Source organism: Haplochromis burtoni, unplaced genomic scaffold (assembly GCF_018398535.1).
Source record: "Haplochromis burtoni strain Fernald_Lab_line unplaced genomic scaffold, NCSU_Asbu1 Contig_257, whole genome shotgun sequence".
Lineage (NCBI taxonomy): Eukaryota > Metazoa > Chordata > Actinopteri > Cichliformes > Cichlidae > Haplochromis > Haplochromis burtoni.
In genome coordinates, this window is record NW_024582618.1 from 792,639 (window position 1) to 817,623 (window position 24,985).

General features: G+C 43.6%; 1 protein-coding gene across 3 annotated transcripts; it reads right to left on the reverse strand.

Moving 5' to 3' along the window:
• Nucleotides 1-1,583: 1,583 nt before the first annotated feature.
• Nucleotides 1,584-24,862, reverse strand: mrtfba (myocardin related transcription factor Ba). 3 transcript variants are annotated; one of them, XM_005939110.2, is made up of 17 exons: nt 24,404-24,862; nt 18,039-18,120; nt 16,340-16,573; nt 10,486-10,551; nt 10,285-10,340; nt 10,110-10,185; nt 9,741-9,902; nt 9,468-9,631; nt 9,250-9,378; nt 8,901-9,148; nt 8,150-8,321; nt 6,041-7,060; nt 5,751-5,858; nt 5,499-5,648; nt 5,272-5,406; nt 5,037-5,097; nt 1,584-3,855 (listed from the first exon to the last, which is right to left on the reverse strand). In XM_005939110.2, exons 3-17 carry the CDS (start codon nt 16,500-16,502, stop codon nt 3,356-3,358), a joined length of 3,210 nt encoding a protein of 1,069 aa, XP_005939172.1. In that variant the 5' UTR covers nt 16,503-16,573; nt 18,039-18,120; nt 24,404-24,862; the 3' UTR covers nt 1,584-3,355. The 3 variants fall into 3 exon arrangements, with proteins under 3 accessions (XP_005939172.1, XP_005939173.1, XP_005939171.1); XM_005939111.3 differs by having other exon boundaries at nt 16,340-16,577; nt 24,258-24,862; XM_005939109.2 differs by having other exon boundaries at nt 16,340-16,577; nt 24,404-24,732.
• Between the last annotated feature and the right edge of the window lie 123 nt (nt 24,863-24,985).

Here is a 24,985-nt window from a genome sequence, read left to right on the forward strand (position 1 = left end):
ACAAAATAGAGAGCCCATGGATGTTACACATGTATAAAAATATGCATTACATCTATATAAATATGTACACAATGTGCAAAACATATGGCGTTACAAACAACAAGAGGCATGGCATGGGAGGCGGCGATAAAGAGAGGGGACTAGAACTACTAACAATGCGAAGCCTTAGTTTTTAACCTTTCAGCGTCAATCTGCGATTGAGGATGGAGCCTCTCAGTGCCTCATTTGTAAATTAAATATCCTCCACAGAGCTTTGTTCCACCAACAAATATACAGTGTTCACAGGATGATAAACAGTGCAGGTGAATAAAGAGAGCAGGAGCAGGTAGCTGAAGTCTAACAAGCAAACAGCAATGTTCAGAAAACCTGCAGGAATTCTTCCACGAGAAAAATGAGTTATTTCAATCCTGACACACACCCCTCCCTCCCCCTCCCGGGTAATGAAGTGCGTCTGAACTGTATTACTCTGTAGTAAAGGCTCTTACACGAATAAAATCAAGGCAGGATCTGACACACAGTACAGCATACGTCGAGGGAGAGCAGCTATTATTGCTTTTAGCTGTCCTTGCCTGGGCCAGTCAGCAGCCACAATAGCGAGCTGGGAGTTGCGTCGCATCACAAACGTGCGGATTTACTCCAGCAAAGAGATTTATGTTTATCTGATATGAAAGATTTTGTCTTAGAAAAACAAAAAACAAAAATATACACATAAAACAAGATTAAATGTTGAATCTTTTACTTTAATTCTACAAAGAGAAAAGAGATACAAAAAATAAAAAAATGAGAGTGAGAAATATAATGTTTCACTGCCTTTTTGGCAACAACGTATCGAACGTGACAGCCTTTAACGCTGACAATCAGAAGGAGGAAAAACGCGTTGAACATGAATCAGCCAGTGACTTTCACCGTACGTTTTACTCGTCGCAGTGCGCTCCACGAAGCAGAGGTAAACGAGAATACGAGCTCGTCTCTGAAGGAGCGTGGGCTTGACGAGAGTTTGTTAAAACAAGCTGAAAGACGAAGCAGCAGAAGCTGAGAAGGAAGTGTGTGCAGCATTTGGCGTTTCGCTTTTCGTTTGGGATCCGAGCACATCTGCGAGTCCTGGCCTGATCAGGTGATACAATGTGGGACCGCAGCAGGAAGAGAGTCCGCTCGGGCCTCCACATCACTGCTTTTACAGGCAAAAAAAAAAAAAAAAAATCTAAACATTTTTGCCTAATTTGCTAGTTTTTTCCCTGTTTCTGTTACCCTGAAGTATCAACAGCTGCTGTTGAAGATCTGCCGTGAAGCCACAAGAGAAGTGAAACATCGCCCTCTACTGCCTGCGACCATAATAACAGGATAAAGTGGTTAAAATGTAAACGTGATTTCACTGACTGATATAAAAAGAACATTAAAAAAAGTCTTAAAATATAAAAAAAGTCCCACACAGTTACACTGCATCTGTCCCAAAAACATAAACAAATACAAAGAATTAATATTCAGGTGAGTGAACTTTGATGCCTTCAATTAAAAGGCCGCCTTCACTGACTACTTCCTGCCGTGCATCACACTGTAAAGGTGTCTGCGTTTCTCTTTTTAAAAAAAACTTTACTCCGAAGGAACGACACAGATACAAGAAAAAACAGTAAAACAGTCATCGGGAGCCTTACAAAGAGACAAATTTGGAATATGCAAAGCAGGTTGCAAATGATTGGAGTTGGGAGATGTTTTGTAAATTCCTTTAGACAACTTCAGGGCGGCAGCAGAGTTTGAAGCAGCCAGAGACCAAACACGAGTACGATCATGCACACGGAGACACGGCTGTACATGCAAGAGACGGAAAGACAAGGACAAACAAACACAGTCACACACACACACACACACACACACAGAGGGGCATGCTTCTCTCACACACTGCCCGGAAACTGACTTTGTGTACAAGCCACAGCAGCTGATGTATCGCCCTTAAACCAGCGGAGTATGATTTTAGAGTATTCCGATTCCTCCAATCAGCAGTCGATCCCGTATTGAAAAGGCTTGTGAACCAAAGCAACCCATCTCTTTTTTAAAAACTAGAGCAATTTCCTCTCCTGTCTCGCACACACAAAGTGCAGGCATACTGCGGGACACCCAGATTTAAAGCTCAAAGACGTCTTCCGATAACTGGCAGCACACCTATTACAGATGTGTGTCTGCAAATTGATACTTGTTCCCTTTCCTGTTTCGCTAATCAGAAGAAGAAGGAAAAAAAAAAAGCTGCCAACTTTTTTTTAGAGTTAAGTCCCACTTTTTAAAAGTACATTCACAATTCGCGACTTGGACAACTGCAGTATCTGTGCAGCCAGTGGCAACGTGATCTTATGTCACAGTCGTGACGATCGCCTTGGATATGCAGTGTTCACATTTCCTTGTTCTGAGGTCAGCGAGGTGCGTCGTCAGATTTGTGCGCCTCTTTAGTGCATAGCTCTCACGTCGATGGGAGGAGCCGCCGCCTCCTCCTCTCGTCGTCGTGTTGTTCTTTAGAGTCATTGGTTGATCAGCTTGACTGATGGGAGTCAACGGTAGGTCAGGAGAAAACAGTCACATCTGTTACAAACAAATCACGGACCAGTGCGAACAGAGGCTCGACTTCATTCAGACATTCCTTCACACCTCAGTCTGGCAGCTAGCCGAGTGTATAACCCCGGGCTTAGCATCGGGTGCGTCGTTATAGAGACTCAAGTCTCCTTTTAGTCTGAGCCTCCAGTCATGTTGTAATCACCAGCTTTTCTAACCTAGCATGTGACAGCACTCACGAGTGTAATTCATATCAGACCTTCAGGAACTGTCTGACACGTTGATCTATCACGATGAGTAAAACAGATGCAGTTTTCCTCTACCTCTACTAGAAATGATCCCCTCAGCTCAGTTTTCTTAGTGTGGTTTAAACTCTATTTACAAACAGTCTGTTCTTCCATTCAGCATTTGGCTCCGTCTCCTTGGCTCTGTTTATGATTGCTAAAATCATGACATCAGACACTAAAAAGTCTATTCTGATTAAAAATCCCTTTATTGCAGCGCAGCGTGACCGCAGTCACCTTTCGGCGGACGTTTTCCAGGCCGCCGAGCCGTTACGGGACTCTCTCCTAAAGCTGTGCAAACTCCTGCTTGTAGTTCTGCTCGGGTCAGCCTCTCTTCCTCTAGAGTAGTGGGAATATTACAGATGGTATGGATGTACTGGTAAGAGTGGTATGGCACTTAAAGGCCATGTTTTCTCCTTTTATGTATTATTATTACTATTCTTTTTTATTTAAAATCTCTGAAGCTTTCCCTTCATCCATCCATCCATCCATCCATCTTTCACACTTCTCCATCTTCATCATCAAAGCCTCCATCAGTCCCAGTGCAGGTCATGTGTATCCAGGAAGTCCGTTGGGATCCCCAGTGGTGTCAGCATCCCGCCAGGACCCGGCGGCATGGTGAGGTCCAGCCACTCCATGTTGTCCAGGGCCGGGTCTGACAGGCCCATGTTGAGTGAGGATGAGGGCGAGGAGGAATCGCAGAAAGACAGCTCTGACGTGTCCATGGGTGAGAAGGGCTGCTGGTCCATGAGCTGGGCCTGCAGCTCCTCCATCAGGCCCTGCGTGCGAGGGTCTGACGCAGACGGCGTCTCGGCCAGCGTCCCCTCTAGAAAGGCTTCCAGCTGATTGTCTGTGGCCAGGGACGATAGACCGGGCAAGCACGGGTTCACAAGCATGGAAGGAGGGGCTACCTGGACCTGCGGGGGCGGTCTGGACAGGACGGTGTTGACTGGAAGGGTGGTGATGCTGGCTGTGACAGGGAGAGTCTTGGGGTGAGACACCGGTGAGTTCTGATGGATAAATGGAGTGATTTCTGCAGGCGGGAAAACAAAGATCAAATAAGGATGCAGATTAAAAACTGACATATTTAAACATGTTAGTTTGTCCACAGTGGATCTAAAAAAAGAACTCATTTATAAAGTGATCTTAGATCGTATCGGTTTTTAAACAGAGTTCAGGCTGTAGAAATAAATCACATCCTTTAAGCCAATTATGAGGCTTACTTATGGGTCAATAACTTGCTGGGAAAAAAAAAACAGCCATTTCAAAGGATGAGTTTCCTTCTTTGATCATTGATCAGCTCGTGTGCTTTAAGTTATCGTCTTATTGCATCAGCCAATCTCTCCTAAGCTTCAGGATACAGACTCTTTCCCTCATCCTCTCCCTCAAATTACAGTTTTAAATGATTTGTTCCTTTAATGCTCACAAGGCATCCACACACTCATGTAGCAAAGCAGCACCGAGCCTTTGCCCCTCTGAAAACGAGCGCTTCACAGTTAAAAGAGTAACATGTGACTCTCACATGTCACACAACTTTGTTCTGGAGTTGTCAGCTTTGAACACTTGTACAGAGTTTTTAGTTGGACACACCAACAAAGATTTCAGAGAAGTTATGGAGGTGGGTGTGGCTGTGTTAGTGCTCTCTTTAGGTTCTTCTTCACTTCTTTCAAGATTGTGTGTCACTCACAAGCAGAATAGCAGTGGTGCTTTGTGAAGTGGTTTTTAGGGATGTGCATCTCTAATTTATTGAGGAGGTTTATTTTTAAAGGAGGAAAGCCTCCACGAACGTCCCTTCTAATCTCGTCTCATTAACCTTAAAAACAACTCCTAGAAGCTTTTATAGAAGTTGCTGTCATGGTGAATTCAGAGTCTCTCGCTTTTTATTAGTCGGCAGTGTGAGGACGATCGGAGCATTTTATGACTCATCAATGCAGAAAAAGTCAAATTCACATTTCCAAATTACTTGAGTAAAAGTAACCCCTTTTGGCAGTCTGCGGTTTACACGGTACGTGGTCTCTGTTATACATAATATCCAAAAGGCTGATATCAGATCAGCCACAATCAGCTCGAATCTGCCAATTTAAAATGCGTACTGACATCAAATCTGCCCACACAGCAGCTTATTCACCGTTTCTCTGACACTTGGGGCTTTTTAAACTTCTTCACACTGAACAGAACAGTTTTGCTTTGCACCGTCAGTGTGCACCAACTTACCTCCGCTCTCTATAAGGATGTCAAACAGGTCGTCCATTTGCTGGCTGGTTGCTGTGGGAACCTGAAAAGACATTTAAGGACGTTAAGAGACTCGACGCTTTGTAACCAAAAACGAAAAAGCTGCTCAAGGCTGGAAAAACTGGAAGTATACGCCTACGTTTTTTATGCTTCTCTGTACTCTGCACACATCAGTTTCAGTAGTGTGTGTGTCAGCTGTGGCTTGTTTTCATCTAACCTGTGAAACGTTGTTGATGTGAAGACTGCGGCTCTGTTTGATGGCCTCCTCATAGCGGGGAGGCTCTCTGGTCTTAGGAGGCTGGGGAACCAGGGAGGTGGGCTGGAAGATGAAGGTGGGCTGAGGAGAGGAAGGCTGCAAAGATGACAGAGAAAAGATCAAGTCAGAGAAATATGTGAAGATCTGAAGAGTTAAGTTCAGAAAAATGCTGAATTCCTGATAGACACCTTATTGAGGGGCCCGTTGGAGATTCGATGGTTGGGTGATGCTCGTGGAGAGAGCTTATTCTCTGGGGAGCTTCTCAAAAAGCACTGGGGATTCATCTCAGGTCTACTCTGGTTCTCCAAGCCAGCAGTGTTATTGCACATAGTCAGAGTCTGCCAAGACATGAGAGAGTCTGACATCAGACCTCTGTGCATCACAGGTCTTTGTGGCTTTTGTGTAGAGCTAACTGGAACTACTAATGAGACGTGACTCACTTGTAGCAGCGGCTGCTGGCTGGGTGCCATCTCCACCTTGGTGGTCTGCAGCTGAGGGACTGAGGAATGGACCAGGCCTGGGTTTGAGACTGTGGCCTGGAGAACAGGCTAGTGCAGAGGAAAGACATGCGAGATCTTAAGACCTCAACTTTACAGAGGATGAGTCGAGATGGTTCTTTCTAGGTTTTATATTAAGATTATCATTAATAATGCCAAGATGAGTTTATAGTAGATCAACACGCGCTTACTCTGTGACACCCTCTGCCATGCTACGCCACTGGCTCACTCACCTGCAGGCTGACGGTGGTGCTTGGCAGCTGGATTGCAGCAGCGTTGTTGGGCAGTGACACTGGAAGGAGGATCTGTGTTCCAGCTTGGCCAGTTGCTGTCAACAAAGTCTGAGGCTGACCCAACACCTGGGAAACACCACCCGAGTGGCTGATGAAGAACTGCTGCAGGCTGGGGGGTGTAGGCTGGGACTGTGGCTGGGCTCGCAGTTTGGGACTTTTCTGGGACTGCGAGAGGAGCTGTGGGCTGCTGGTTACTTGAGGCTGACCTGGGGCCTGGATTTGTGTGATGAGCTTGGTTTGGGTCTGCAGCGGCTTGCCAGAAGAAACGGTCACATCCTCCAACTTCACCACTCCTGCCACGGGTGCTGAGAGTGCCTGTGAACCCAGGATTGAGCTTGGGATAGCAGCAGTCGATGAACAATTTGACAGGACTGCACCTTCGACTTTCACCAGGTTAGAGTTGAGGACAGGAGGAACAGAATTCACAGCAGCTCCTGGAGCGATCTTGGGGGACATAGAGGCAGAGTCACCCTGACCTCTCTTCTCCACTTCCAGTTGCATCTTCAGCACCTCCACCAGCTTCTGCTCCTGCTCCAGCTTCCTCATCAGCTCTTCTATCTGCCGCTCCTTCTCGTGGAGCCTTCTGTCCTTTTCCTCTGGGACTTTGAAAGACTGTGAGGACTGTGGCCCTAACGAGGTCAGCATTTGAATTTCAGACAGACCCTCAGACATCCCTACATCCTGCTGGAGGGCGGAGAGATCAAAAGGAACAGGTGAAACAGGCGGCGTAGAGCTCATGCTCTCTGGAGCCACCTGCTGGACTGGGACTACAGCAGGTGTGGTAGTTGTGGTAACCTCCATGGGGATGGCAGATAGGGTAGTAGTGGCAGGAGTGGGTATGCTGGCAGCAGCAGTGGTGCTGGGATTGTCCTGGAAAGGCTTCAGTCTTTCTATCAGATCCGTCTTTGTTCCCGACACTGGGAGGCCACGAAGCTTCAGCTCTAGTTTCAGCTCGGCCACCTGGGAAGACAAAAGGAGGATCATGTCAGCATCAGATTTTAGACTTTAGTAGTCTATTTTTACAGGAGCAGTTCACTCTCTTTGGAAATGTGCTCATTTTATTGCCAAGAATTAGAAGAGAAAAAAAAGATTAACATAATTCATGTGTGTTTGTTAAATTTGTAGCTGGAGACAGCAGATGGTTGGCTTTGCATTAAGACGTGGAAAAATGTGGAAACATGTTGGCTGTGCTTAAAGGGACAACAATCCACCAAACAGCACGTCTAAAGCACATCATATCTTGTATGACTCATGATGAGCCATCATAAAACCAACAAATACCAGCCACAAACGCCTGACTTCATACGTGCTGCAGTTTTCAGGCTTTGTGCGAAGACACGCTGCTTCAGGTTGGAGTTTCTGATTTAGTGCGCAGGCGTCATAGTGGCATTAATCTTCTCTAATAACACTGTAATAAAGCAAATACCACACTTCAGCACAAAGTCTTTCCTACAGACGTAAGTACTGTGGCACCGACACCTACAGCTGTAAAACTGCAGTGTACAGTTTTTGTGCTGATGTTAATGTTTGGAACGCTGTAGTTACTGAGTCAGCAGAGCACAACTTTACACACTTTGTGCATTGGCACTCTGCAACTTTACATGATGTTAAGTTTTTAACGATTCAACAAAGATCGCACCCACAGGAGCTGCCAAGCAAACCCGTGTCAGGAAGCTCACGGTGCACCGTTTTTGTGCTGATGTTAATGCCAGAGGAGGCTAGGACTTCCTCTGCCAAACAAGCCAGACTTTTACATCTGCTCTGTAACTTTACATGGTCTGACACTTTGCGGCTTGTTGCAGGGTTGCATCTTATTATAGCAAAACACTTCAATTCAGTCAGTTCTTTAGAAGGCCGAGTTTTTTCACAAACATCTATAAAGGCTAAATGCATAGCTAGGTGACACCTGCAGCAATGGGACTGAAAAAAAAAAAAAAGAATTCAAAGATTAAGGAGTAGTCATCCAGTACTTTTGTCTATGTTATTTTTCTCTGAGTCAGTTAAACAGAAATTTCCAAAGTGCCTGGGAATGTGATTTTGAACAAATACCTTCATCTCTTCCAGGTTGGCAGGCAGGACACCGGGTTTGCGGTTGGACAGCGAGTTGTTTGGCCGGGCCATTGCTGAAGGCAGAGCAGCAGGGGGAGGTGCAGTGGGCAAAGACACCACAATAGAAGTTGGCAGTGTACTCCCACCGTTATTCTGACCCTCTGCCACAGGTCTGCAGCAGAGGGGGAGGGGAAAAGACAAACAAAGATGAGGTGATTGTTTTTTTAAGGAAATCATTTCTGAATTACAGGAATATGAAACAAAAAAGAGGAAGTGGAGGTGGGAGAGAGGGACGGTGTTGTTATAGAGAGAAGAAAGGCAGAAAGAAGAAAACAAGGAGAGGAAATGGGTTCAAACAGCCCATCCATCCTGTTCCTCTTGCCTCACTAACAACACCAGTCAACCAAATCACAGGCCAACAGCGATTTCAAAGACAGCTTCGCTACACCGCTGCTGCCAGGACTTTCACGAAAACAGCAGCTGGTTCATCAACATCCTGTTAGTTATCAATATGATTAGGCACAAGCCTGTTATTGGCGCTCTGCCCCTCTGTGTTGTTGAAAACAACAATATTTGGCTTTGTTTCATAATTAAAAATCAAATGTCAAGCAAGCCAAACTAGTTTAGAAACACAAAAATAGAAAGAAACCCATCTGAAGTACAGGTAGAAATAAAACTGCAGAATAACACTGGTTTCAATGTTAACACGGGGGGGCGGGGCTAGTATTTGTAATTTGCTTTGCACACGTACTTGAGCGGTGCTGGTAATATAGTTTGGTAGTTGTAATGCTGCTGCTGCTGGCTGAGGATCTGCAGCTGGAGAAACAGCTGCTGTTGCTGCAGTAACCGGGCGTATGAGGAGTCCATAGGTGCTTCGCTGGCCTCCTGCTTCTGGTCTGGGGGAACATACTGGTGGTACTTAAGCTTTTTCACCCTCGGCTTCGGCTCCTTGCCCTTCTTACTGCGACTCTTCTCTGAGGGAGCTTTCTGCTGACTTTGCTTTGGTGGAAGCAAACGTGGAGGGAAAAAGTATTAACATGTGTTAAACTCAACAACAGTCAGAGAAAAGCAGAAAATGGAAACAGATGCGTTGTGCTTACTTTCACCAGTGTTGGGGCTGGTTTTGGAGGTACAACTGTAGCGACTGGATGAGTGAGTGTGACAGCTGGGTGGCTGGCAGGCGGCTCATTGGTGGCGATTACTTTCATGAAGTCTGTTTTTGGGACGGGCTGCAAAGAAATAATGGGTGGAGGGGGACACACTTAAAACCTCCAATGTCACTGTCATTAAATAACAACAGTCTGGGCCTCCAGCTGACCTGCAGGATGGTGCTGGGCAGTGCTACTGGAGAGGGCGTCTCTGGTGCTCTGCTCTCCACCGGTGAGGGCGCAGAGCTCTGGGACTCCTGGCTGGCCGGTTGCTCCGGGGACAAAGCGTCGTTGCTGTCTTCCTCGAGAACCTTTGGATAATTCACCTGGCCCACTGAAAGATGATAAAAGATTTGTAATTTTTACTATTATTCAAAGGATCAAACAAAGACATCTTTTTGTACCGATGAATTTAAACGTAAACTAAAATCATGTGTTCTCACCGATGATGGCTTGTTTAACGCTGGAATCCACCGGCAAAATGTTTTTCTCCACCAGCTCCATTGGGCCTGGTCGCTGGGCGATCTTCTCGTTGAGGTTGTCTGCTAGTCGGGCTCTCTTCAGCTTCATCTGAGTGGCCTGTAGTGAAGGTTCTGCTCCGGTCTCTGGGGACGACAATAAAAATTGTTATACAATCAGTCATAAATCAAATCAGCTAAATCCTCTAACATCAAGTTAAAAATACATCCTTTCTTGCTTAAATATGACATCAGTCTTTCTATTTCAACACTTTAAAGCACCACAGGAAACAATACTTAAAGCATTGTTAAAAAAAGAAGTTTGTGCATTGTGAAATAGGCAATTATTAGAACCTTGCAGGATGTGCATCCTGACCAGCTCTGCTCTTTCTGGACGACTGCGGATCTTATGTTTGAGAAAATTCTCAGTCTGGAGAGGAAGGCAGACACAGATCAGTTAATTACTTAAATTTTACTGTTACCAACAACTCAAGTTTACATTTATGTAGTTTTTTTCCCATAAACTTACCCGGGCCCTCTCCAAGCTGCGAATCTGCCCGTGGAAAGCTGCCGGACTCTTCAAAGCTGCAATACAAAACATTTTCATCTACTTTATTCACAAATTATTATCATAATTGTTTTAAATGTCTCCTGAGTTATCAGTATGAACCAGGGTACCACTTTGTTATTATTTCCCACCCACGCCACAATAGCTGTTGCAGTTACTCACGTGGCATAATGCCCTGGTCCACCAGCTGCTCCCGGGTTCGCCTCTGCTGGAGTCTCAGCTGCAGCACTGAAAGCAAACATGGAAAAGCAAATTTAACTGCCATGTAGAGAAAAAGAAGAGAAACCTTGCTTGATGCTTAATGAGAACTACGAAAGCGAGGAAATAAAATAGGGAAGAAAAACACAGAAAACCCAAAAGATGACGAGAAAAATGTCTCACTAATGCAACTCACAGCGTACTCATCGTGCTGACGTTACGTATATTTTCATGTTTAGGATGACTGTGCAGACTTTCACGCTAAATGCTCTGCAGCTGATCACATCTTTACAAATGGGGTTAAACAAGGAGGTGCACGCTAGCGTGGCGAGTCTCTCCCAGGTATTAGAATTCTGCCGTTTTAGGCGATTGAACCTAAAACCCTGTTATTGTTTTGTTACTTCACTCCTCAAATCTGCCTGGTAAGACTCAAATCGTGACTGTAACAGTCGCTGCTCAGGGATGGGAGGCAATAAAAATTGCCCTGTCATAACTCATCACCGACAGCCTGCAGTGTGAAGATCTAAAGCACAGCTATCTCTTAGCTAAGCAAAGACACACAGACAAAGACACTCACGACTCAATACACAACATTTTGTTTCATTATTTTGTTGAAATGTTCTAAACTACATGAGAAATCATGGACAGGAATATTAATAATGGCATCATGTGTTTAGAGATATTCTATCAACCATTTATTCACCTTTGTTTAAAAGCTGAAAGCCAGTCACATCCTCTTGACCACGGAGTAATAAGACCATCCAAAGAGCTTGTCCTCCCACAGTGGTATGTTTATGCTACAGAGCCTTTAACCCCTCCTCCACCTCTACTCCCACTACTCCCATTTTCACTGAAACCAATTTGAGATGAGTTTGTTTGCCTCGTCTGTATCCTCGACACATCATAAGACGTAAAAGTGTTTTTGTAACTGCAATACACTACAGGAGCAGTATCACCTATATCGCCTGCTAAGAATGCACTCAACACTAATGAAGAAGAACGGAGCGCGAAACAGGAGGATGGAAGGAAATGTTAAAAATAAAAAATAAAAGTTTGGTTTCCCCCCCCAATGTAAAAGCACAGAAAACAAAGTTAAATGCAGAGTGCAAAGCATTGATGCTGCTTCATTACAAGCATTTAAATGCCGCATACTGGGGCTGTGATGTCATCACTGAACGGCGCAGTTTTAGAGCGCGCAGCGTTGATACCTCGTTTATGCTGCTGTTTGTACAGTAATGTTTATGTTAGCTTACCTGTAGGAAGCTTCTCAGAATGTTTGCTAAGCCAACACGAGTCAGTTTTGTTAGCTAATGAGTGAAATATGATAGTAAAGCATTAAACAGGGGCACCTGAAAAGAATCTGCACCTCTCAAATGGCTGAAGTCACGACAGAGAGCATTGTTATCAGCAGCTGGGAACATCGTCTCAAAGATAAGAGCAGGCCTCACTCCAGAGCACGTCCAATTAATCATCTGTAAACTTTGGAAACTTGTTATTTTGGACTAGAAAATAAAATCTTTTTTGATTGAATTGGAAGCTTTATTTGAGCTTATGGGCAGCAGCCATTTTTACTTTCCTATTTGCACATTATTTTTTGTTTAAATACTATGAGGACTTTAATTTGTATTAAATAAAAATATTAGCCATTTCATTTTTATTCTGACGGTCTTATCGAGCAATGTAAAAAACACAGCTGATTATTTTAAAATTCATGTTTCCTGGGTCATTATTTGACAGGGCGATTTCACAGGTGGGCAGACTTCAGCAGGTGGAGCCTGGAACAGGAGGTTTGCCCAAAGGGAGCAGAGATTAGAGTTATTGAGATAATCGTCGACTAATTGAAGAAAATTTGCAGATTAGCCGGCCTTAAAAATAACGTTTAGTCGGAACCCTACACCAGACTGCACTGTTTCTTAGAGTTTCAAAGCAGTTGCTGACTCAGCGCTGCAAGACACTGGACGTAAAAAGGCAGCAACAACTGCATGCTCAGCAGAAACCGCTTCTCTCAGAAACACCAGCACACAGCTTTAATGGGATTTCATTAAGAGACAGTCACACAGGGACGTATACACTGAGTGGGAGTTGCAAATGCCCACAGATTAAGCACCGGGCACAAGTACAGTCACTTCTGTATTCACAGGAAGGGACACGTCAAAATTACTGTGAAATACAAACTCCTACGACACAACAGGAAACAGCTGCCTCACCAATATTTTGTCTTTCCCATCTGTTTACCGCCAATCGTTTTCATAACTGATGCTCATTTTACAGACGAAACTGGCATTAAAGGCAACGCAGCTCCAGTCAAAAATTTACAGAAATAATTGCAGATTCAAAAAAAAAAAAAATCAGTAACGTGGACTCTCGCTGCGCTCTGTAAACACTGCGAGCCAGGTTTCGGTGGACACATGTATGCTTAAGGTGATTCAGTTAAGACTTCCAGTAAACAACGTCCCCGAATTCCTCCGGGAAACGGCGCTCAGACTGACAAACACACGATGACCTGTGACCTCAGCAGTGTGAAGGGAAACTGTGGATATGAATGAGGCGTTTATGCGCTCACACAGAAATAAGGAAGTAAAAGAAATGAGTGTTGTTAAACCAGTACCAGTACCACACACAATATATATTAGAGATTATGTGTAAGCAGGCTAACGACAATAAAACTTAGGAAAGAAACACTTTGGAGACACAGCAGGTTTGACTGCCTTTGTAAAGCGTTTGCTTTGCCTGCGCCTTCAGTGCAGCCTCTCTGCTCAGATTTGCTAAACTAAAAGAAATTAAAAGATAACTACTTAAACGTTTACAACTCAGGACACCTTTTGATTTTAAGCCCTTCTTTAAAGTTTTCCTAATAACAATCTGCAGCAATCAGACACTGAAGGCAAACTTGTGAGATAAGGAGAAATGAGACAGGAAAAAACAGCATGGTTACTGTTAAAATATTTGAATGCTGGACAGTGCAAGTGTTTCAGAGTACGGAGGAAGTGGAGACAACCAGGGTGGAGTAAAAGATAAGGTCTTTATCACAGAGTCTCTGCTAAGTTCCAGTATTCTGTATGAATCAGGCATACTGATTGCTTCCCGGCTGCAGCTCCTAAAATGTGGAACAATTTGCCTTTGCACATTAGACGGGCCTCCTCTCAATAGTTTTTTAAACCCACCTTTGACACCTTGTGAGAGGTTTTAATTTTACTTTTGTTCTATTGTCCTTCTCGTTTTACGTCTTTCGTGTATTATTCTGTATAGCACTTTGGTCCTTTGTGGCTGTGTAACAGTGCAGCCTGCTCTGAGTGTCTCTGAGTTAGTGTGAGCTGTCCTGAGACAATTAATTGCTCACAGTTGTTAATAAATTTAACAGTAGGGAGATTACACAGCCGCTGGCAGAGGCGCACATTAGCAAACACCCTGACAGCTGCTTAATATGACGCTGAAATGGAAAGTGTTGCTGGTGAGCTCAGCAGTTTGTCAAAAGCACTCCTAACCACCGCTGTGTATTTATTTGGACAGTATTAAATGAGTAATGATAACATCCTAATGAAACCCATCATAAATAAAGATTATACAGGGTGGGCCATTTATATGGATACACGTAATAACATGGGAATGGTTGGTGATATTAAAGTCCTGTTTGTGGCACATTAGTATATGTGAGGGGGCAAACTCCTCAAGATGGGTGGTTTAGAAGTCGGCCATCTTGGATACAACTTTTGTTTTTTTCAATAGGAAGAGGGTCATGTGACACATCAAACTTATTGGCAATGTCACAAGAAAAACAATGGTGTGCTTGGTTTCAACATAACTTCATTCTTTCATGAGTTATTTACAAGTTTCCCTCCCTGTGGGCTTCAAACTATTTTACATGATCTATATATAAGCTTCAACATGTGATCCTAAAAGAGAGAAGTCATTTGTATTTGTGGAAACGTGGCCTGTATTTATTTCTTTACTTGCTCTCAGTCTGATAAACAATAATTTCATAAAATACTCGATTAAAATCAGTCAGACACGTCCACACCATCTCTTCTACCAAAACCCTGTACAGGGTGGCAGGACAAACTTCACATCTTAGAAGAGAGCCGGAGATCAATAATAACTACTGATAAACACAGAGTGTGAAAAGGTAACTTAAGAAGAAACACTCAGTGCATTATGGGAAGTCCCCAGCAGCCCAGGCCTTTTTCAGAACAACTAAGGGAGGGTTCAGAGTCACCCGAAACAGGCCTAATTATAAGCTTTATCAAAAAAAAGTAGAGCTGGTGTCCGTTTCCTGTATCCAAACTGGTTCCACAGCAGAGGGCCTGAAATCTGACACTGATTAACACACCGTTACCCTGTTTCTGAGAGGCTTGTGAGCTGCCCACGTGACAGACCATCCAGCCATGAAACAGTCATGCATTTCTGTATTACTCATGCTTAGGCACGCCAGCCTGTCATGTGACATCCAAACAGAGAAAGAAAAGTTTGTGAGTTGCAAGAGATCAGCCAGCGCTACACTTGGCTAGAGAACACGTGCGATACGCGTCTATCACCCGTTCTGGTCCATTTCTTAAAACCGCGAATTCCAAAAATAAACACCTCAAGTGAGATGGACTTCCTGTTCAGAGAAGTCAGTTACTCAAAGCTAATTATAGGTAGAACTCACAATTTGCAAACATAAAAAGAAAATCAACAGCTTGGTGGAGATTCATTTTATTCTTATTATTTGTTTGCATATAAACTTCTGCTTACCAACTTCAATTTTTAGGCTACTTCCTTTTCAGACTCCTAATCTTTGTCAAAACAACCTCAAAACCCTTAATCTCCAAACTCCATCCTGCTGATAGTGGTGCTGTAATTCTCCTCCTCTCCCTCCAGACTCTCTGAGCTCGCCACAGCTTAAGACTCAGAGCCGTCTGATGGCAGACAGATTAACACCTGCATGATAAAAGCCAATATGAGAGGAGGGACTCTGCGGTTGGCAAAGTGCTGTGGAGGGCTCAGAGGGTGGAAAGTATGAGGTATGTTTTCTCACTGGAGGGGAAATGACAAAAGCCGAGATGAGTGGGTGCTACTACTGTTGACATTCCACAGAAATTTTCCGCAGTCAAGCCATTTCTCCTGCGAAATCCTACAGTCACCCAGAACGTGTTAAATCCAGTCTGGAGCAGCTTTGATTAAAACCCACTGCAGCATTTGTTGACTTGCATCTGACGAATTAAGATTTTCTTGGGAATCATGATCAATACCGCAGTGACTGGACTGAATGGCTTAACTGGTCTCCATACGCCAGTCTAAGCCACGATTAGAAGCTGGCGGTGAACCGAACCCGCTCCCAAAGCCTGGTATTTGCATAGCCATCCATCAGTGTCATATTCAGTCCCATGTGGATGCCAAAACAACACTGACACTGTGAGGATTTAGAAGCAGAGCTGGTGGAGGAATCAGGAGTTGAGGACTGAAGCGTGATTGGCTAATAGAGTGGCAGTTAATGACTGCACATCTTTGTATTTACATTATTGGACAGTGTGTGCACTATCAACGCATGCAATCTTCAAATACAGTATTTGGCATCTTCAGTTTACACGGTTTCTGCTGATTTTATCTATGAAACCATTTTGTCTGTGTTTTATCTGTATGCATGTAGCTGATAATAATGCTTGTTATTCTCTAACACCTTAGAGAATAACACAGAAAGAGGGATTTACACATATCACTTTTCTCCGTTTTTCACTGCTTTTTAAATAATGTCACTCAGTTTGTGCTGCAGCAGAGACAGGAAGTGTGGGAAGCCCACAGTGATGAACTGTGGATGTTGTGTGGTGCAGTGTATCCTCACCATTTTTGCGTTCACTGAGCGGAGGCAGGCTCTGTGTGGGCTGCAGCGACAGCTCCTCCATCTCATGGGTCACAGCCTCGCTCTGGGGACTGGGCACCAGTAGATTTGACATCTCGCAATCCCCCTCTGCTCCTAACTGCCTCTGGGAAGCCTGGGGCTCCATCCTGCCTCAGGAGGTTGGGGAGGCTCTGAGGCAACCAACGGATCACCGTCCCTGTGTGTAATGTCTCCCTGCTACCTGTGTAAGAGCAACAGGAAAGAAGAGATAAAGAGGAGTATCAGTTAAAATCCTTCCTCAACAGGAGGAATGCGTCACTCAACGATACTTTGTGGGCTCCTCGAAAATAACGCTAATTCAGAATAACGAGCATCATCATCCTGTTGGTATGACTGCTTCACCCAACTGGTGAAATGCTAAGGGTGGCATTTCATTTCAGCCATCTGGAACAGCTCAGTCGCAGCCCAAATTATTCATTAAGCCAGCTGGGTTGGCTATTATACTGAATAATCACTTCAAACCGCTGCTCAAGAGAAACAACGCCAATTTGTGCATGAATGTTCTCTCTGTTCCGACAGGCTTCATAATCCGGAGCATGACGTCGCTGTGGTGGTTTCAAACGGAGGGAACGGAAACATTTCGGGGAGCAACACAAACAGTTTAGTATCCATGGCGTCCCAACAGTCTGCTCGGTCTGAGCCATTTATCGCTCTCCAGCAGCACCCAAATCTATCCATTCCTGGACCTAAACACTCTTTAATAACCATCCTGATGTGCTGCTTTTGGCTGAGAAGCACCCTGTTCCTATTGCATCTTTCTTTTCTCCCCTCAAGTGTCAAAGGCATCACACAGACCACAGAGTCTGCAGCACCATAAGACATGCAACAAATGCTTGGACTTGAAATCAGTTTTCATTTATAAGTCTCTGCTCTCGCAGCGCTCCACTACACTGTTTTCCTTTAAGATCTGTGCCAGTTTCACAGACCAACATCAAGAGTCTGCAGCTCCATTAATCTGGCATTAAGTACTAACAGGGGAGTCATTGCCAGTTAACTTGACATTTATTCTCAGTTGGTCCATGTTAACTGCTGCAACCACTACAAAATTCACCCCAGTCGCCAAAACTTTGGTTTCTAATCCATCACCACTCACTGCCTCTTATATGATGATTATGTGCTATTAAAACAACCTGGTTCAGCGATAATTCGGGCCTTGAAGTTCAGCAGTGTAACCTCAATGGCTTTCTGTGGTAAAACTGCAGAAACAGTGTTTCACACAGTGACTGTAGAGGTCAGACATTTTCTAAGAAGGGTGCATGCGTCTAAAGAGAGACACAAGCCTACTTTTTTAAGTTTGCAATTTAAATTACCAAGTACTTTGGAACAAAAAGCAACAGGGCGACATACTCCAGTGCATTTCCAGTGAGTCTCATCCTCTGGATGGACGACACACTCCTGGACCAGTTATCCCTCCATTCTGTCCAAAAGACCAGACTTAAACGCAAAAAGTGCCACGTAAACAAAAACAGCCTTGAAATAGAGAAGTGATCAACAAAAATGGATGGATGCTTGTTCCCACACTACGTTAAAACAAATGCAGTTTGTCTGTTAGCTTGCTGGCACACAGCTGGGACGCTGATGCAAAGAAAACCATCGCCTTGGGTGGTAACTGTATATCAGCTGTTGATGGGACCGTTCCTACCTGAGGAAGCAGCAGACAAGGGACGGAGAAAGAAGTCTTGGCTAGTTGCTGTGAAGAGTCACACTAAGCCATTGAGTCGAATCTGGAAGGAGAGAGAAAAACAAACATCATGAGAATGAAACTCACAAGTGCAGCATGTTTTCCTTTTTTTCAGATGACTCAGTGACACTGGACAGTCAGTGTATAATCCTACACCACATTCAGTGCTAAGCCTGTTTCACTAAAAGTCTCTTCTGTTTCTGTCTAGTCATAATGGCTGTTACATTTAAAGAAGAGAAAAAAAAAAAAAAGCAGTAAGCTTTATTTTCCTTTACTTCTGAGAAGCGGTGGCTGAATATTAGTGCGTTTTCAGACCACCAAACCAGAGTTTAACATAATAGAGGGGCAAGAGAAACCACACTGGGAAACAACTACTTGAACCTAATGAGAAATCCAATCTGCAAAACATGGTGCCACTGTGATGCTGCTTTAAAAGGTGCGGCGAATAAAAGTAGTAAGCACCACTTCAAAATGCTGCAATGGATGCGGCCGACACTCAAAGCTTCATCTGGGTCTGAAAAATCACGTTCAAAGGTTGCACGGAAAACATGCACACTATGATCGTCTGTACAGAGACAACAGACACTGCAGCTGTAGTGCAGCATCATACTGCAGCATGAGGCAGAGAAAAGGAATCAATCAGCCACACAAAGAAGCTTTTAATCCTCTCTGAGATGTGTGCAAAGTAGATAACTTAATTAGGATAAGACTCATGCATCAATTCACTGACACTCTGGAAAGATAATGGCCTTGTGCCACATTTCTCATACTGCATGCCCATGTACATACCCGTGCTTCTGTATGGAGTGTTTGTGCAGTGAAAATGAAGCTTTTATAAAAAGGTATTCTACGTGCATAAATGCTAAAAGTTGGTTATTTTAGCCTATTGCTGTGTGGCTGCTAAGCAGTATGACAAGATCTTAATACAACAACCTTTAAGCACCTGTGTGCCACATCACGTTTGTGCATTACAGTAAGATTGCCAGTTATCTTGTTGATGCGGGTTCCTCCCTAACAGCAGTAACAAATGCAGTTTAGCATATTTTAGCCTGTTCAACAACTTCACTTCAAAAACTCACATCGGTCAGACTATAAAAATGAAGCTAGATGGATTTCGTATCACAAGAGTGAACGGCAGGAGAGAACAGCAGTGCAGCATTCCAGCAGCCAGACCTCCGTGACATGTGCGAGTACATGTTGAGCGAACAAGTGAGTGCGAGAAAGGGGGAAGTGAAAGAGAGAGGAAGGGCCCAACAACTGTCGCAGCTGAAGAGGTTTTGTGGGATAAACATCGGTGGTCCCCCTCGCAGAATCAAAGAGCAGATCCAGACGGCAGGCGCAGCATGTTGCTGTGCCCTCTGTTCTTTTAATGGCACGAGGCAACAAGCCGCACATTCCTCATCAAAGGGTAATGCGCACAAACACACCTCTAGAAACAAAAGGGTGCTTAACATTAGCGAGTGAGCGGTCGCTACTCATTCACACAGGTAATAGATGTGCCGCACGACTGGCTTCACCTTCCAGATGCAGAAGCTGCATGTATATTTTACTGTTTATGATTCTGCCCGTGGGCGTGTTACAGACACAGACCACTGTTCGGTGCAATCACAAACACATAAACAAGGACACCCTTCGCTTCCCTGTCAGTACACATTTGTCATCCAGTTTTCTCTACTGTAATGTGCAAAATAAGATCTTGAGCAACACCTCACTTCTCTATATCATGATAGGAAAATGGGAAATGGGTGCAGTAACTTATTGAAATGTGTGCAAACACACATGGAAATAGATTATAGGAGGCTAAAACTATTTTTAAAATTCCAGTGAGCTTGAAAGTCAATATTTGTTCTACTGCACATGCCGAACTCTCTTTTTCCAGGAACAGTTCTCCAGGCTTCTTGAAGGACACTCAAAGCTCTTCTTTGGATCCTGCACAAACACTGTACAGACTACGAATGTACAATACATCAGTTTGAGTTAATGCTGGGCTCATTGATATTTACAGATGGCAGTGGCTGAAAAGATAAACACTTTTCACACAGGAATTCTGAACAATGATGCAAGAACCGGGTTAGCACACCGACTGCTGTCGTCTTCATATGTAGCGCACAACACGAGATGGTCACCTTAAGACAAGTACAGGAGGGAGCTGCCCGGGTAAGACATGAGCAGGCGGGAATTCACCAAACAACTACCACTGCCGTGCTCACGTGTACTTTAACTTTGCATTTGTTTTGGACAAAGACCATTTAATGGTTGATTTGCCTGCATCAGATTTTTCTCTTCTCACACGCAGCACCATTATGCAGTATTTACGAACGTTCAGGGCTGCGGCGCACATGTGCAAACATCCATTTGAAACCAGTTCAGATACAATTATTGTTACAATGTCTTATTTTGAGGAATTTCCCTTTCAACGCAAATTAAAGAAAAAAAAAAAAAAATTTAAAAAAAAATTAAAAATGCCTGTACAGGGCGATGACGACGATCACAGTCAAGTTAACTTTAAGTATTTGCATAGGTAGGGATGAAGACAGCGAAAGGGGTTTTCAAAGTATTTGGAGCTCAGCCGAGGTACCATGGAAATAACAGCCTATGAATTAGAGCAGGGCGATATGGCCAAAAATATTTATCACGATATATATTTGAAAATTTGCGATAACGATATAACTGACGATATAATTGATGCGAGACAAAATACAACTCCACAACATTACTAGCGCAAAAAGACAACCTTCCATTTATTTTCACTTAAACAAGAAGCTGGTTTTTATGTACATTAAAGCTTTATAAAAATTAACAGTGCAAATGCAAATTCCTTGCTGAAAGTTTAACCAAAAGGCATTTCCAGTAGAAATGGGCTGACATATCCTGAGCATAACCATGTATAATATCCACTGAAGTTAAAAAGAGGTGCTTTGCAACATTAAACTGCAGTGTGCAGTACGTATTTTTCGGACCATAAGGTGCACGGGATTATAAGGCACATTAAGCGAAACAAAGCAGTCAGATAAATCAAACTTTATTAAACTCATTCTTCTTGCTTCCTCCACTTCTGTACCATTGATTCATTAATGTTGAATTCTCTGGCAGCTGCTCTATTCCCATGTTGTTGCAGTATATTAATGACTAACCTCGTATTGTGGATGGATTATCTCAGTTGTTCTCCTGACTGAAGTTTGGTCCGTTTACAGCATCCTGCCATGCGATTGCATTTGTCTCTAACCATCGAGGAACCTTAACGTTAACTTTTATAAGTGGAAAAGTGTTAGTGTTCGTCCTCCAGCTTCACTGTTTATGTTATGCTAACATAGCTGTGTCGCTAGCGATCACGTAGCACATCATTATATACCAGCTAGCCCAACTTCAGTAACCCTACAAACGTCACTGCTGTTTAGTTTCCTGTCTTCATTTATGTTGGAAGTGATAGCAGAGCTGTACGTTTGAATTTTTTCAGAAATCTCTCAGTCAGAACATGCTATATCATGCTTAGGTAACTAGCGAAACTAGCGAGCTAACTTCCGCTAGCTTCCTGCTAACTTCTAACTCCGTTAAATGTAATAAATTCTGTTTTCATGGATGCCTGGAAGTTAAACTTCATAGTTACACCTGGTAAAGCAGCAATGCTGATCGTTTTATTAAAGATGAAAGAATTTAGACAGTTTTTAACTCTCAGTGATGCTGCAGTGTTCGTTTGACCTGAAGCATACGGAGTTTAGGACCCAGATTACTCCCAGATTTAAGAGCATCTTAATCTGACAAATACAACAATGATAACAACGGCCGCTTGCATGTTCTGCAAAGAAATGTGCTTTGTCGTGTATCTGACGGACAAACACCAAACCAGTTCCACATCACTGAAGTTGCACCATTTTTTACAAACCAATTCTGGTTCATCTGTTTCACTCAACAATCGGCCATGTGCGTATGAAAACAAAGGCACTGCGCATGCGCGTTTTACTCATATTCTATCGCGATGTGTCATTTTCCTATTGTTGCCTAACATTATACCGGTATTACCGTGAACGGTATAATATGGCCCAGCCCTACTATGAATGACTATGCCATCCTTAGATCATTGCGCTTGCTAAACTAGAGCTAAAAATAAATCCTCCTGGTGAGACTTCTGAAAAGTCAAACAGATTTCAGATGGTGATTCGGAGGCATTTCTCTACATTATCAATGCTGACTGGAGATGTTAGCACAGTGCGGTGTTCTCAACTAAAGCCAAACGAGCCACAGAGGATTTTAAGATTAACTAAACTAACACTGGCTTCAGGTTTTATCTGTGTCTGATTATCTGCAGCGTGACAAAGGAAGATCAGTCAAGTCAACAAAGGTGTCCAGGCTGATGACAGAATGTGGGTGTGCCTGCTGCCTTAGGCTCTTCTTTCTCTTTCACTGCCTTATAAAAAAATAAAATAAAAAACAGGCTACACTCGTGCCGTACAGGTGACATAATTTATGGCATTTTACCGGGAACAGTGTCTTGATTGTCTTGAGAGAAAAAGGCCTATATAGAGAAAAAAAAAGGACAACATTTCTTAAGCAGAGAGCAGGATTCTAGAGGTAAAACAATAAAACAATTTATACAATATTAAAAGCAATGGAAAGTGGTTTACAATCACAATAGCTTTGCAGGCATCGCTGCAGCCACAGAGATATGTACCCACAGCCGTTGCAAACATGTCTGAAGAGAAGGTCATGGGCCACCTTACAAATAGCCCTGTAGAGAATCCCAGTGATAAGGCAGCCACACACACCCATTCTCTTAAACAGCCTGAGATAACTGACATTCTGAGACCTAGTGTCCACACTGTCTTCATAGAAAAACGCACAGACTGAACATCACCTCTGATGAACTGCCATGTCATGTAGTCCTGTTTAGGACATGCCTGTTTGGCATGGCACTGCAACAAAAAGAAAATCAAGTACTCTTTTTTTTAAGTCACAGCATGCTATTCTTCAGTATGAAACACAGCTCAGCTTCAGCTCAAACAACAGAACAATGTGTAGGGCGTACATGAGAGCCGCTTTTGAGCAGTTTGAGTCTGCAGATTTCTGAGCCTTCAATAGACCAGGTCTTGCAGGACAAAAATGTCTGCTTTTAACCAAAGATAAGACAGGAATTATGTCATCACCCTGTCTCATTCAGCCACAGTCGCTGCTCTGCTCTTGTTTCCCACAGACACACATGTGGTGTCGTTTCCTTCCTGGCTGCCTTAGGGGACTTTGCTCAAAAGATCCCCTTCAAAAGAAGAAGAGAAATAAGAAAGAACCCGTACAAACAGACCAGGTAAACCACACTAAAAGTTTCAGTGTGGTGACACCTAAGCAAAATTAAAACTGCGACTCGGAGGATTTATAAAAGCCCCTAATTTCCCAGCGCATTGGGCTGCTTCTTTGGCCTGTTCTATTTTGCATGACAAGCACCGCAATACTGGAAACCGCAGTACTGTTGCAAACTAACCCTACACTAAAAGGCAGAAAAAATAACCTACAGCCTCCGTATATTTCCGTTCCCATACAACCATATGCACAATGTTTAAGATAACGTGAATAATTCACACTTTAGTGACACGCTGACTCGACAGAGCCGCCTCTGAATAAACGCTTCCTGCCAGTCTGCATGACTCACACACAGGCTGTTTGGATTTGCTGCACCACAACCTCTAGACATCTTTATTTTACTTCTATTTATTTTTTCACTTTATTAGACTAGGAAGGCTGGAAGAGAACATGCCGGTGTTTCCGTAAGCCAGGAGACTCAGTACACTGCGACAGTATTACTTGAGAAATTGGCCTGTCGGCTCACTAACACACTGTATGCCATGCCTTGCAATTCAGACAGTATCCGCAGTTAGCTAGAAGGAAATGGCTGAAATAAACACACACCTTGCACAAACACCATACTCACAAAAGGCTAGTCTGTTTAAGCAGCAATAATAGATTTTCCCGAGGGAGTGTTATTGAGTGAGACGGCTGGGCTGTTATCGCAGAGGCGAGTGGGTGTGGGTTAAGCTAAGGCTGGATAACTACTTTAAATCTGACAGGGGAGTGAGTTACAGACAGCGACGAACATAAAATATAATGAAGCGCTTTCATGACTGTCATTTCTAGGAAAGGGAATAAATACACATCAAGTTACAGTCAAATGAGCCTTGTCCATGCTTTCCTTACCAAGCCACGCTCTGCTGTCTAGGTCTGCACATCACGAATGCTCCTCAACAACAACCTCCTTACATTTTCTCCAGTTAGCTCGCTCCAGCTAACATGGGCTAACATGCTAAAAACAAGACAGCGCCGCCCCGGGTTTGTGCTCTTACCGAAATATGACGACTTGAAAAGCGAATCCATCCGAGCCGTGGTCTGCAACGAGGTATCCAAATTGCGTCAACGGAATTATGCTAAGTATTCAGTTTTTTTATTCGTCTAGCTCTGAGATTGAAGTTTATTTCGCGGACTAAAATGGCTGCGACTGGTCTAGGTTCGGATGCAGAGTGACGTAATGACGTTGTCGGACAGGAAGCTCGGGAGCGGTCGGCAGGGGAGGAGAAGGGTGGTCCTGTTCACTGGGCAGCACGGTCACTCCTTAAAAACCGGAATTTCTCCTTCAAAGTACAGACGATTGCAATATAATGGATACGTAATGGAAACGTATGTCAACAAAAAGAAAAAAAAAAAAACATAAAACGTGACTTTAGTCCTTTGGTATGTTTTGAATATGTTGCATAACTTTCCAGTGTAGACCTGCACTGTGAAGAGCTGAAATCAGATCTGAAGTGCACATTGTGATATTTTTTTAATAAACAAGTCACGGACACAAGATAATTATCACTGTACATGATTTAGAATGGCCCCATTGTCGTGGAAAACCATCTTTATTCTGATTCCTGCCCCTCACAAGC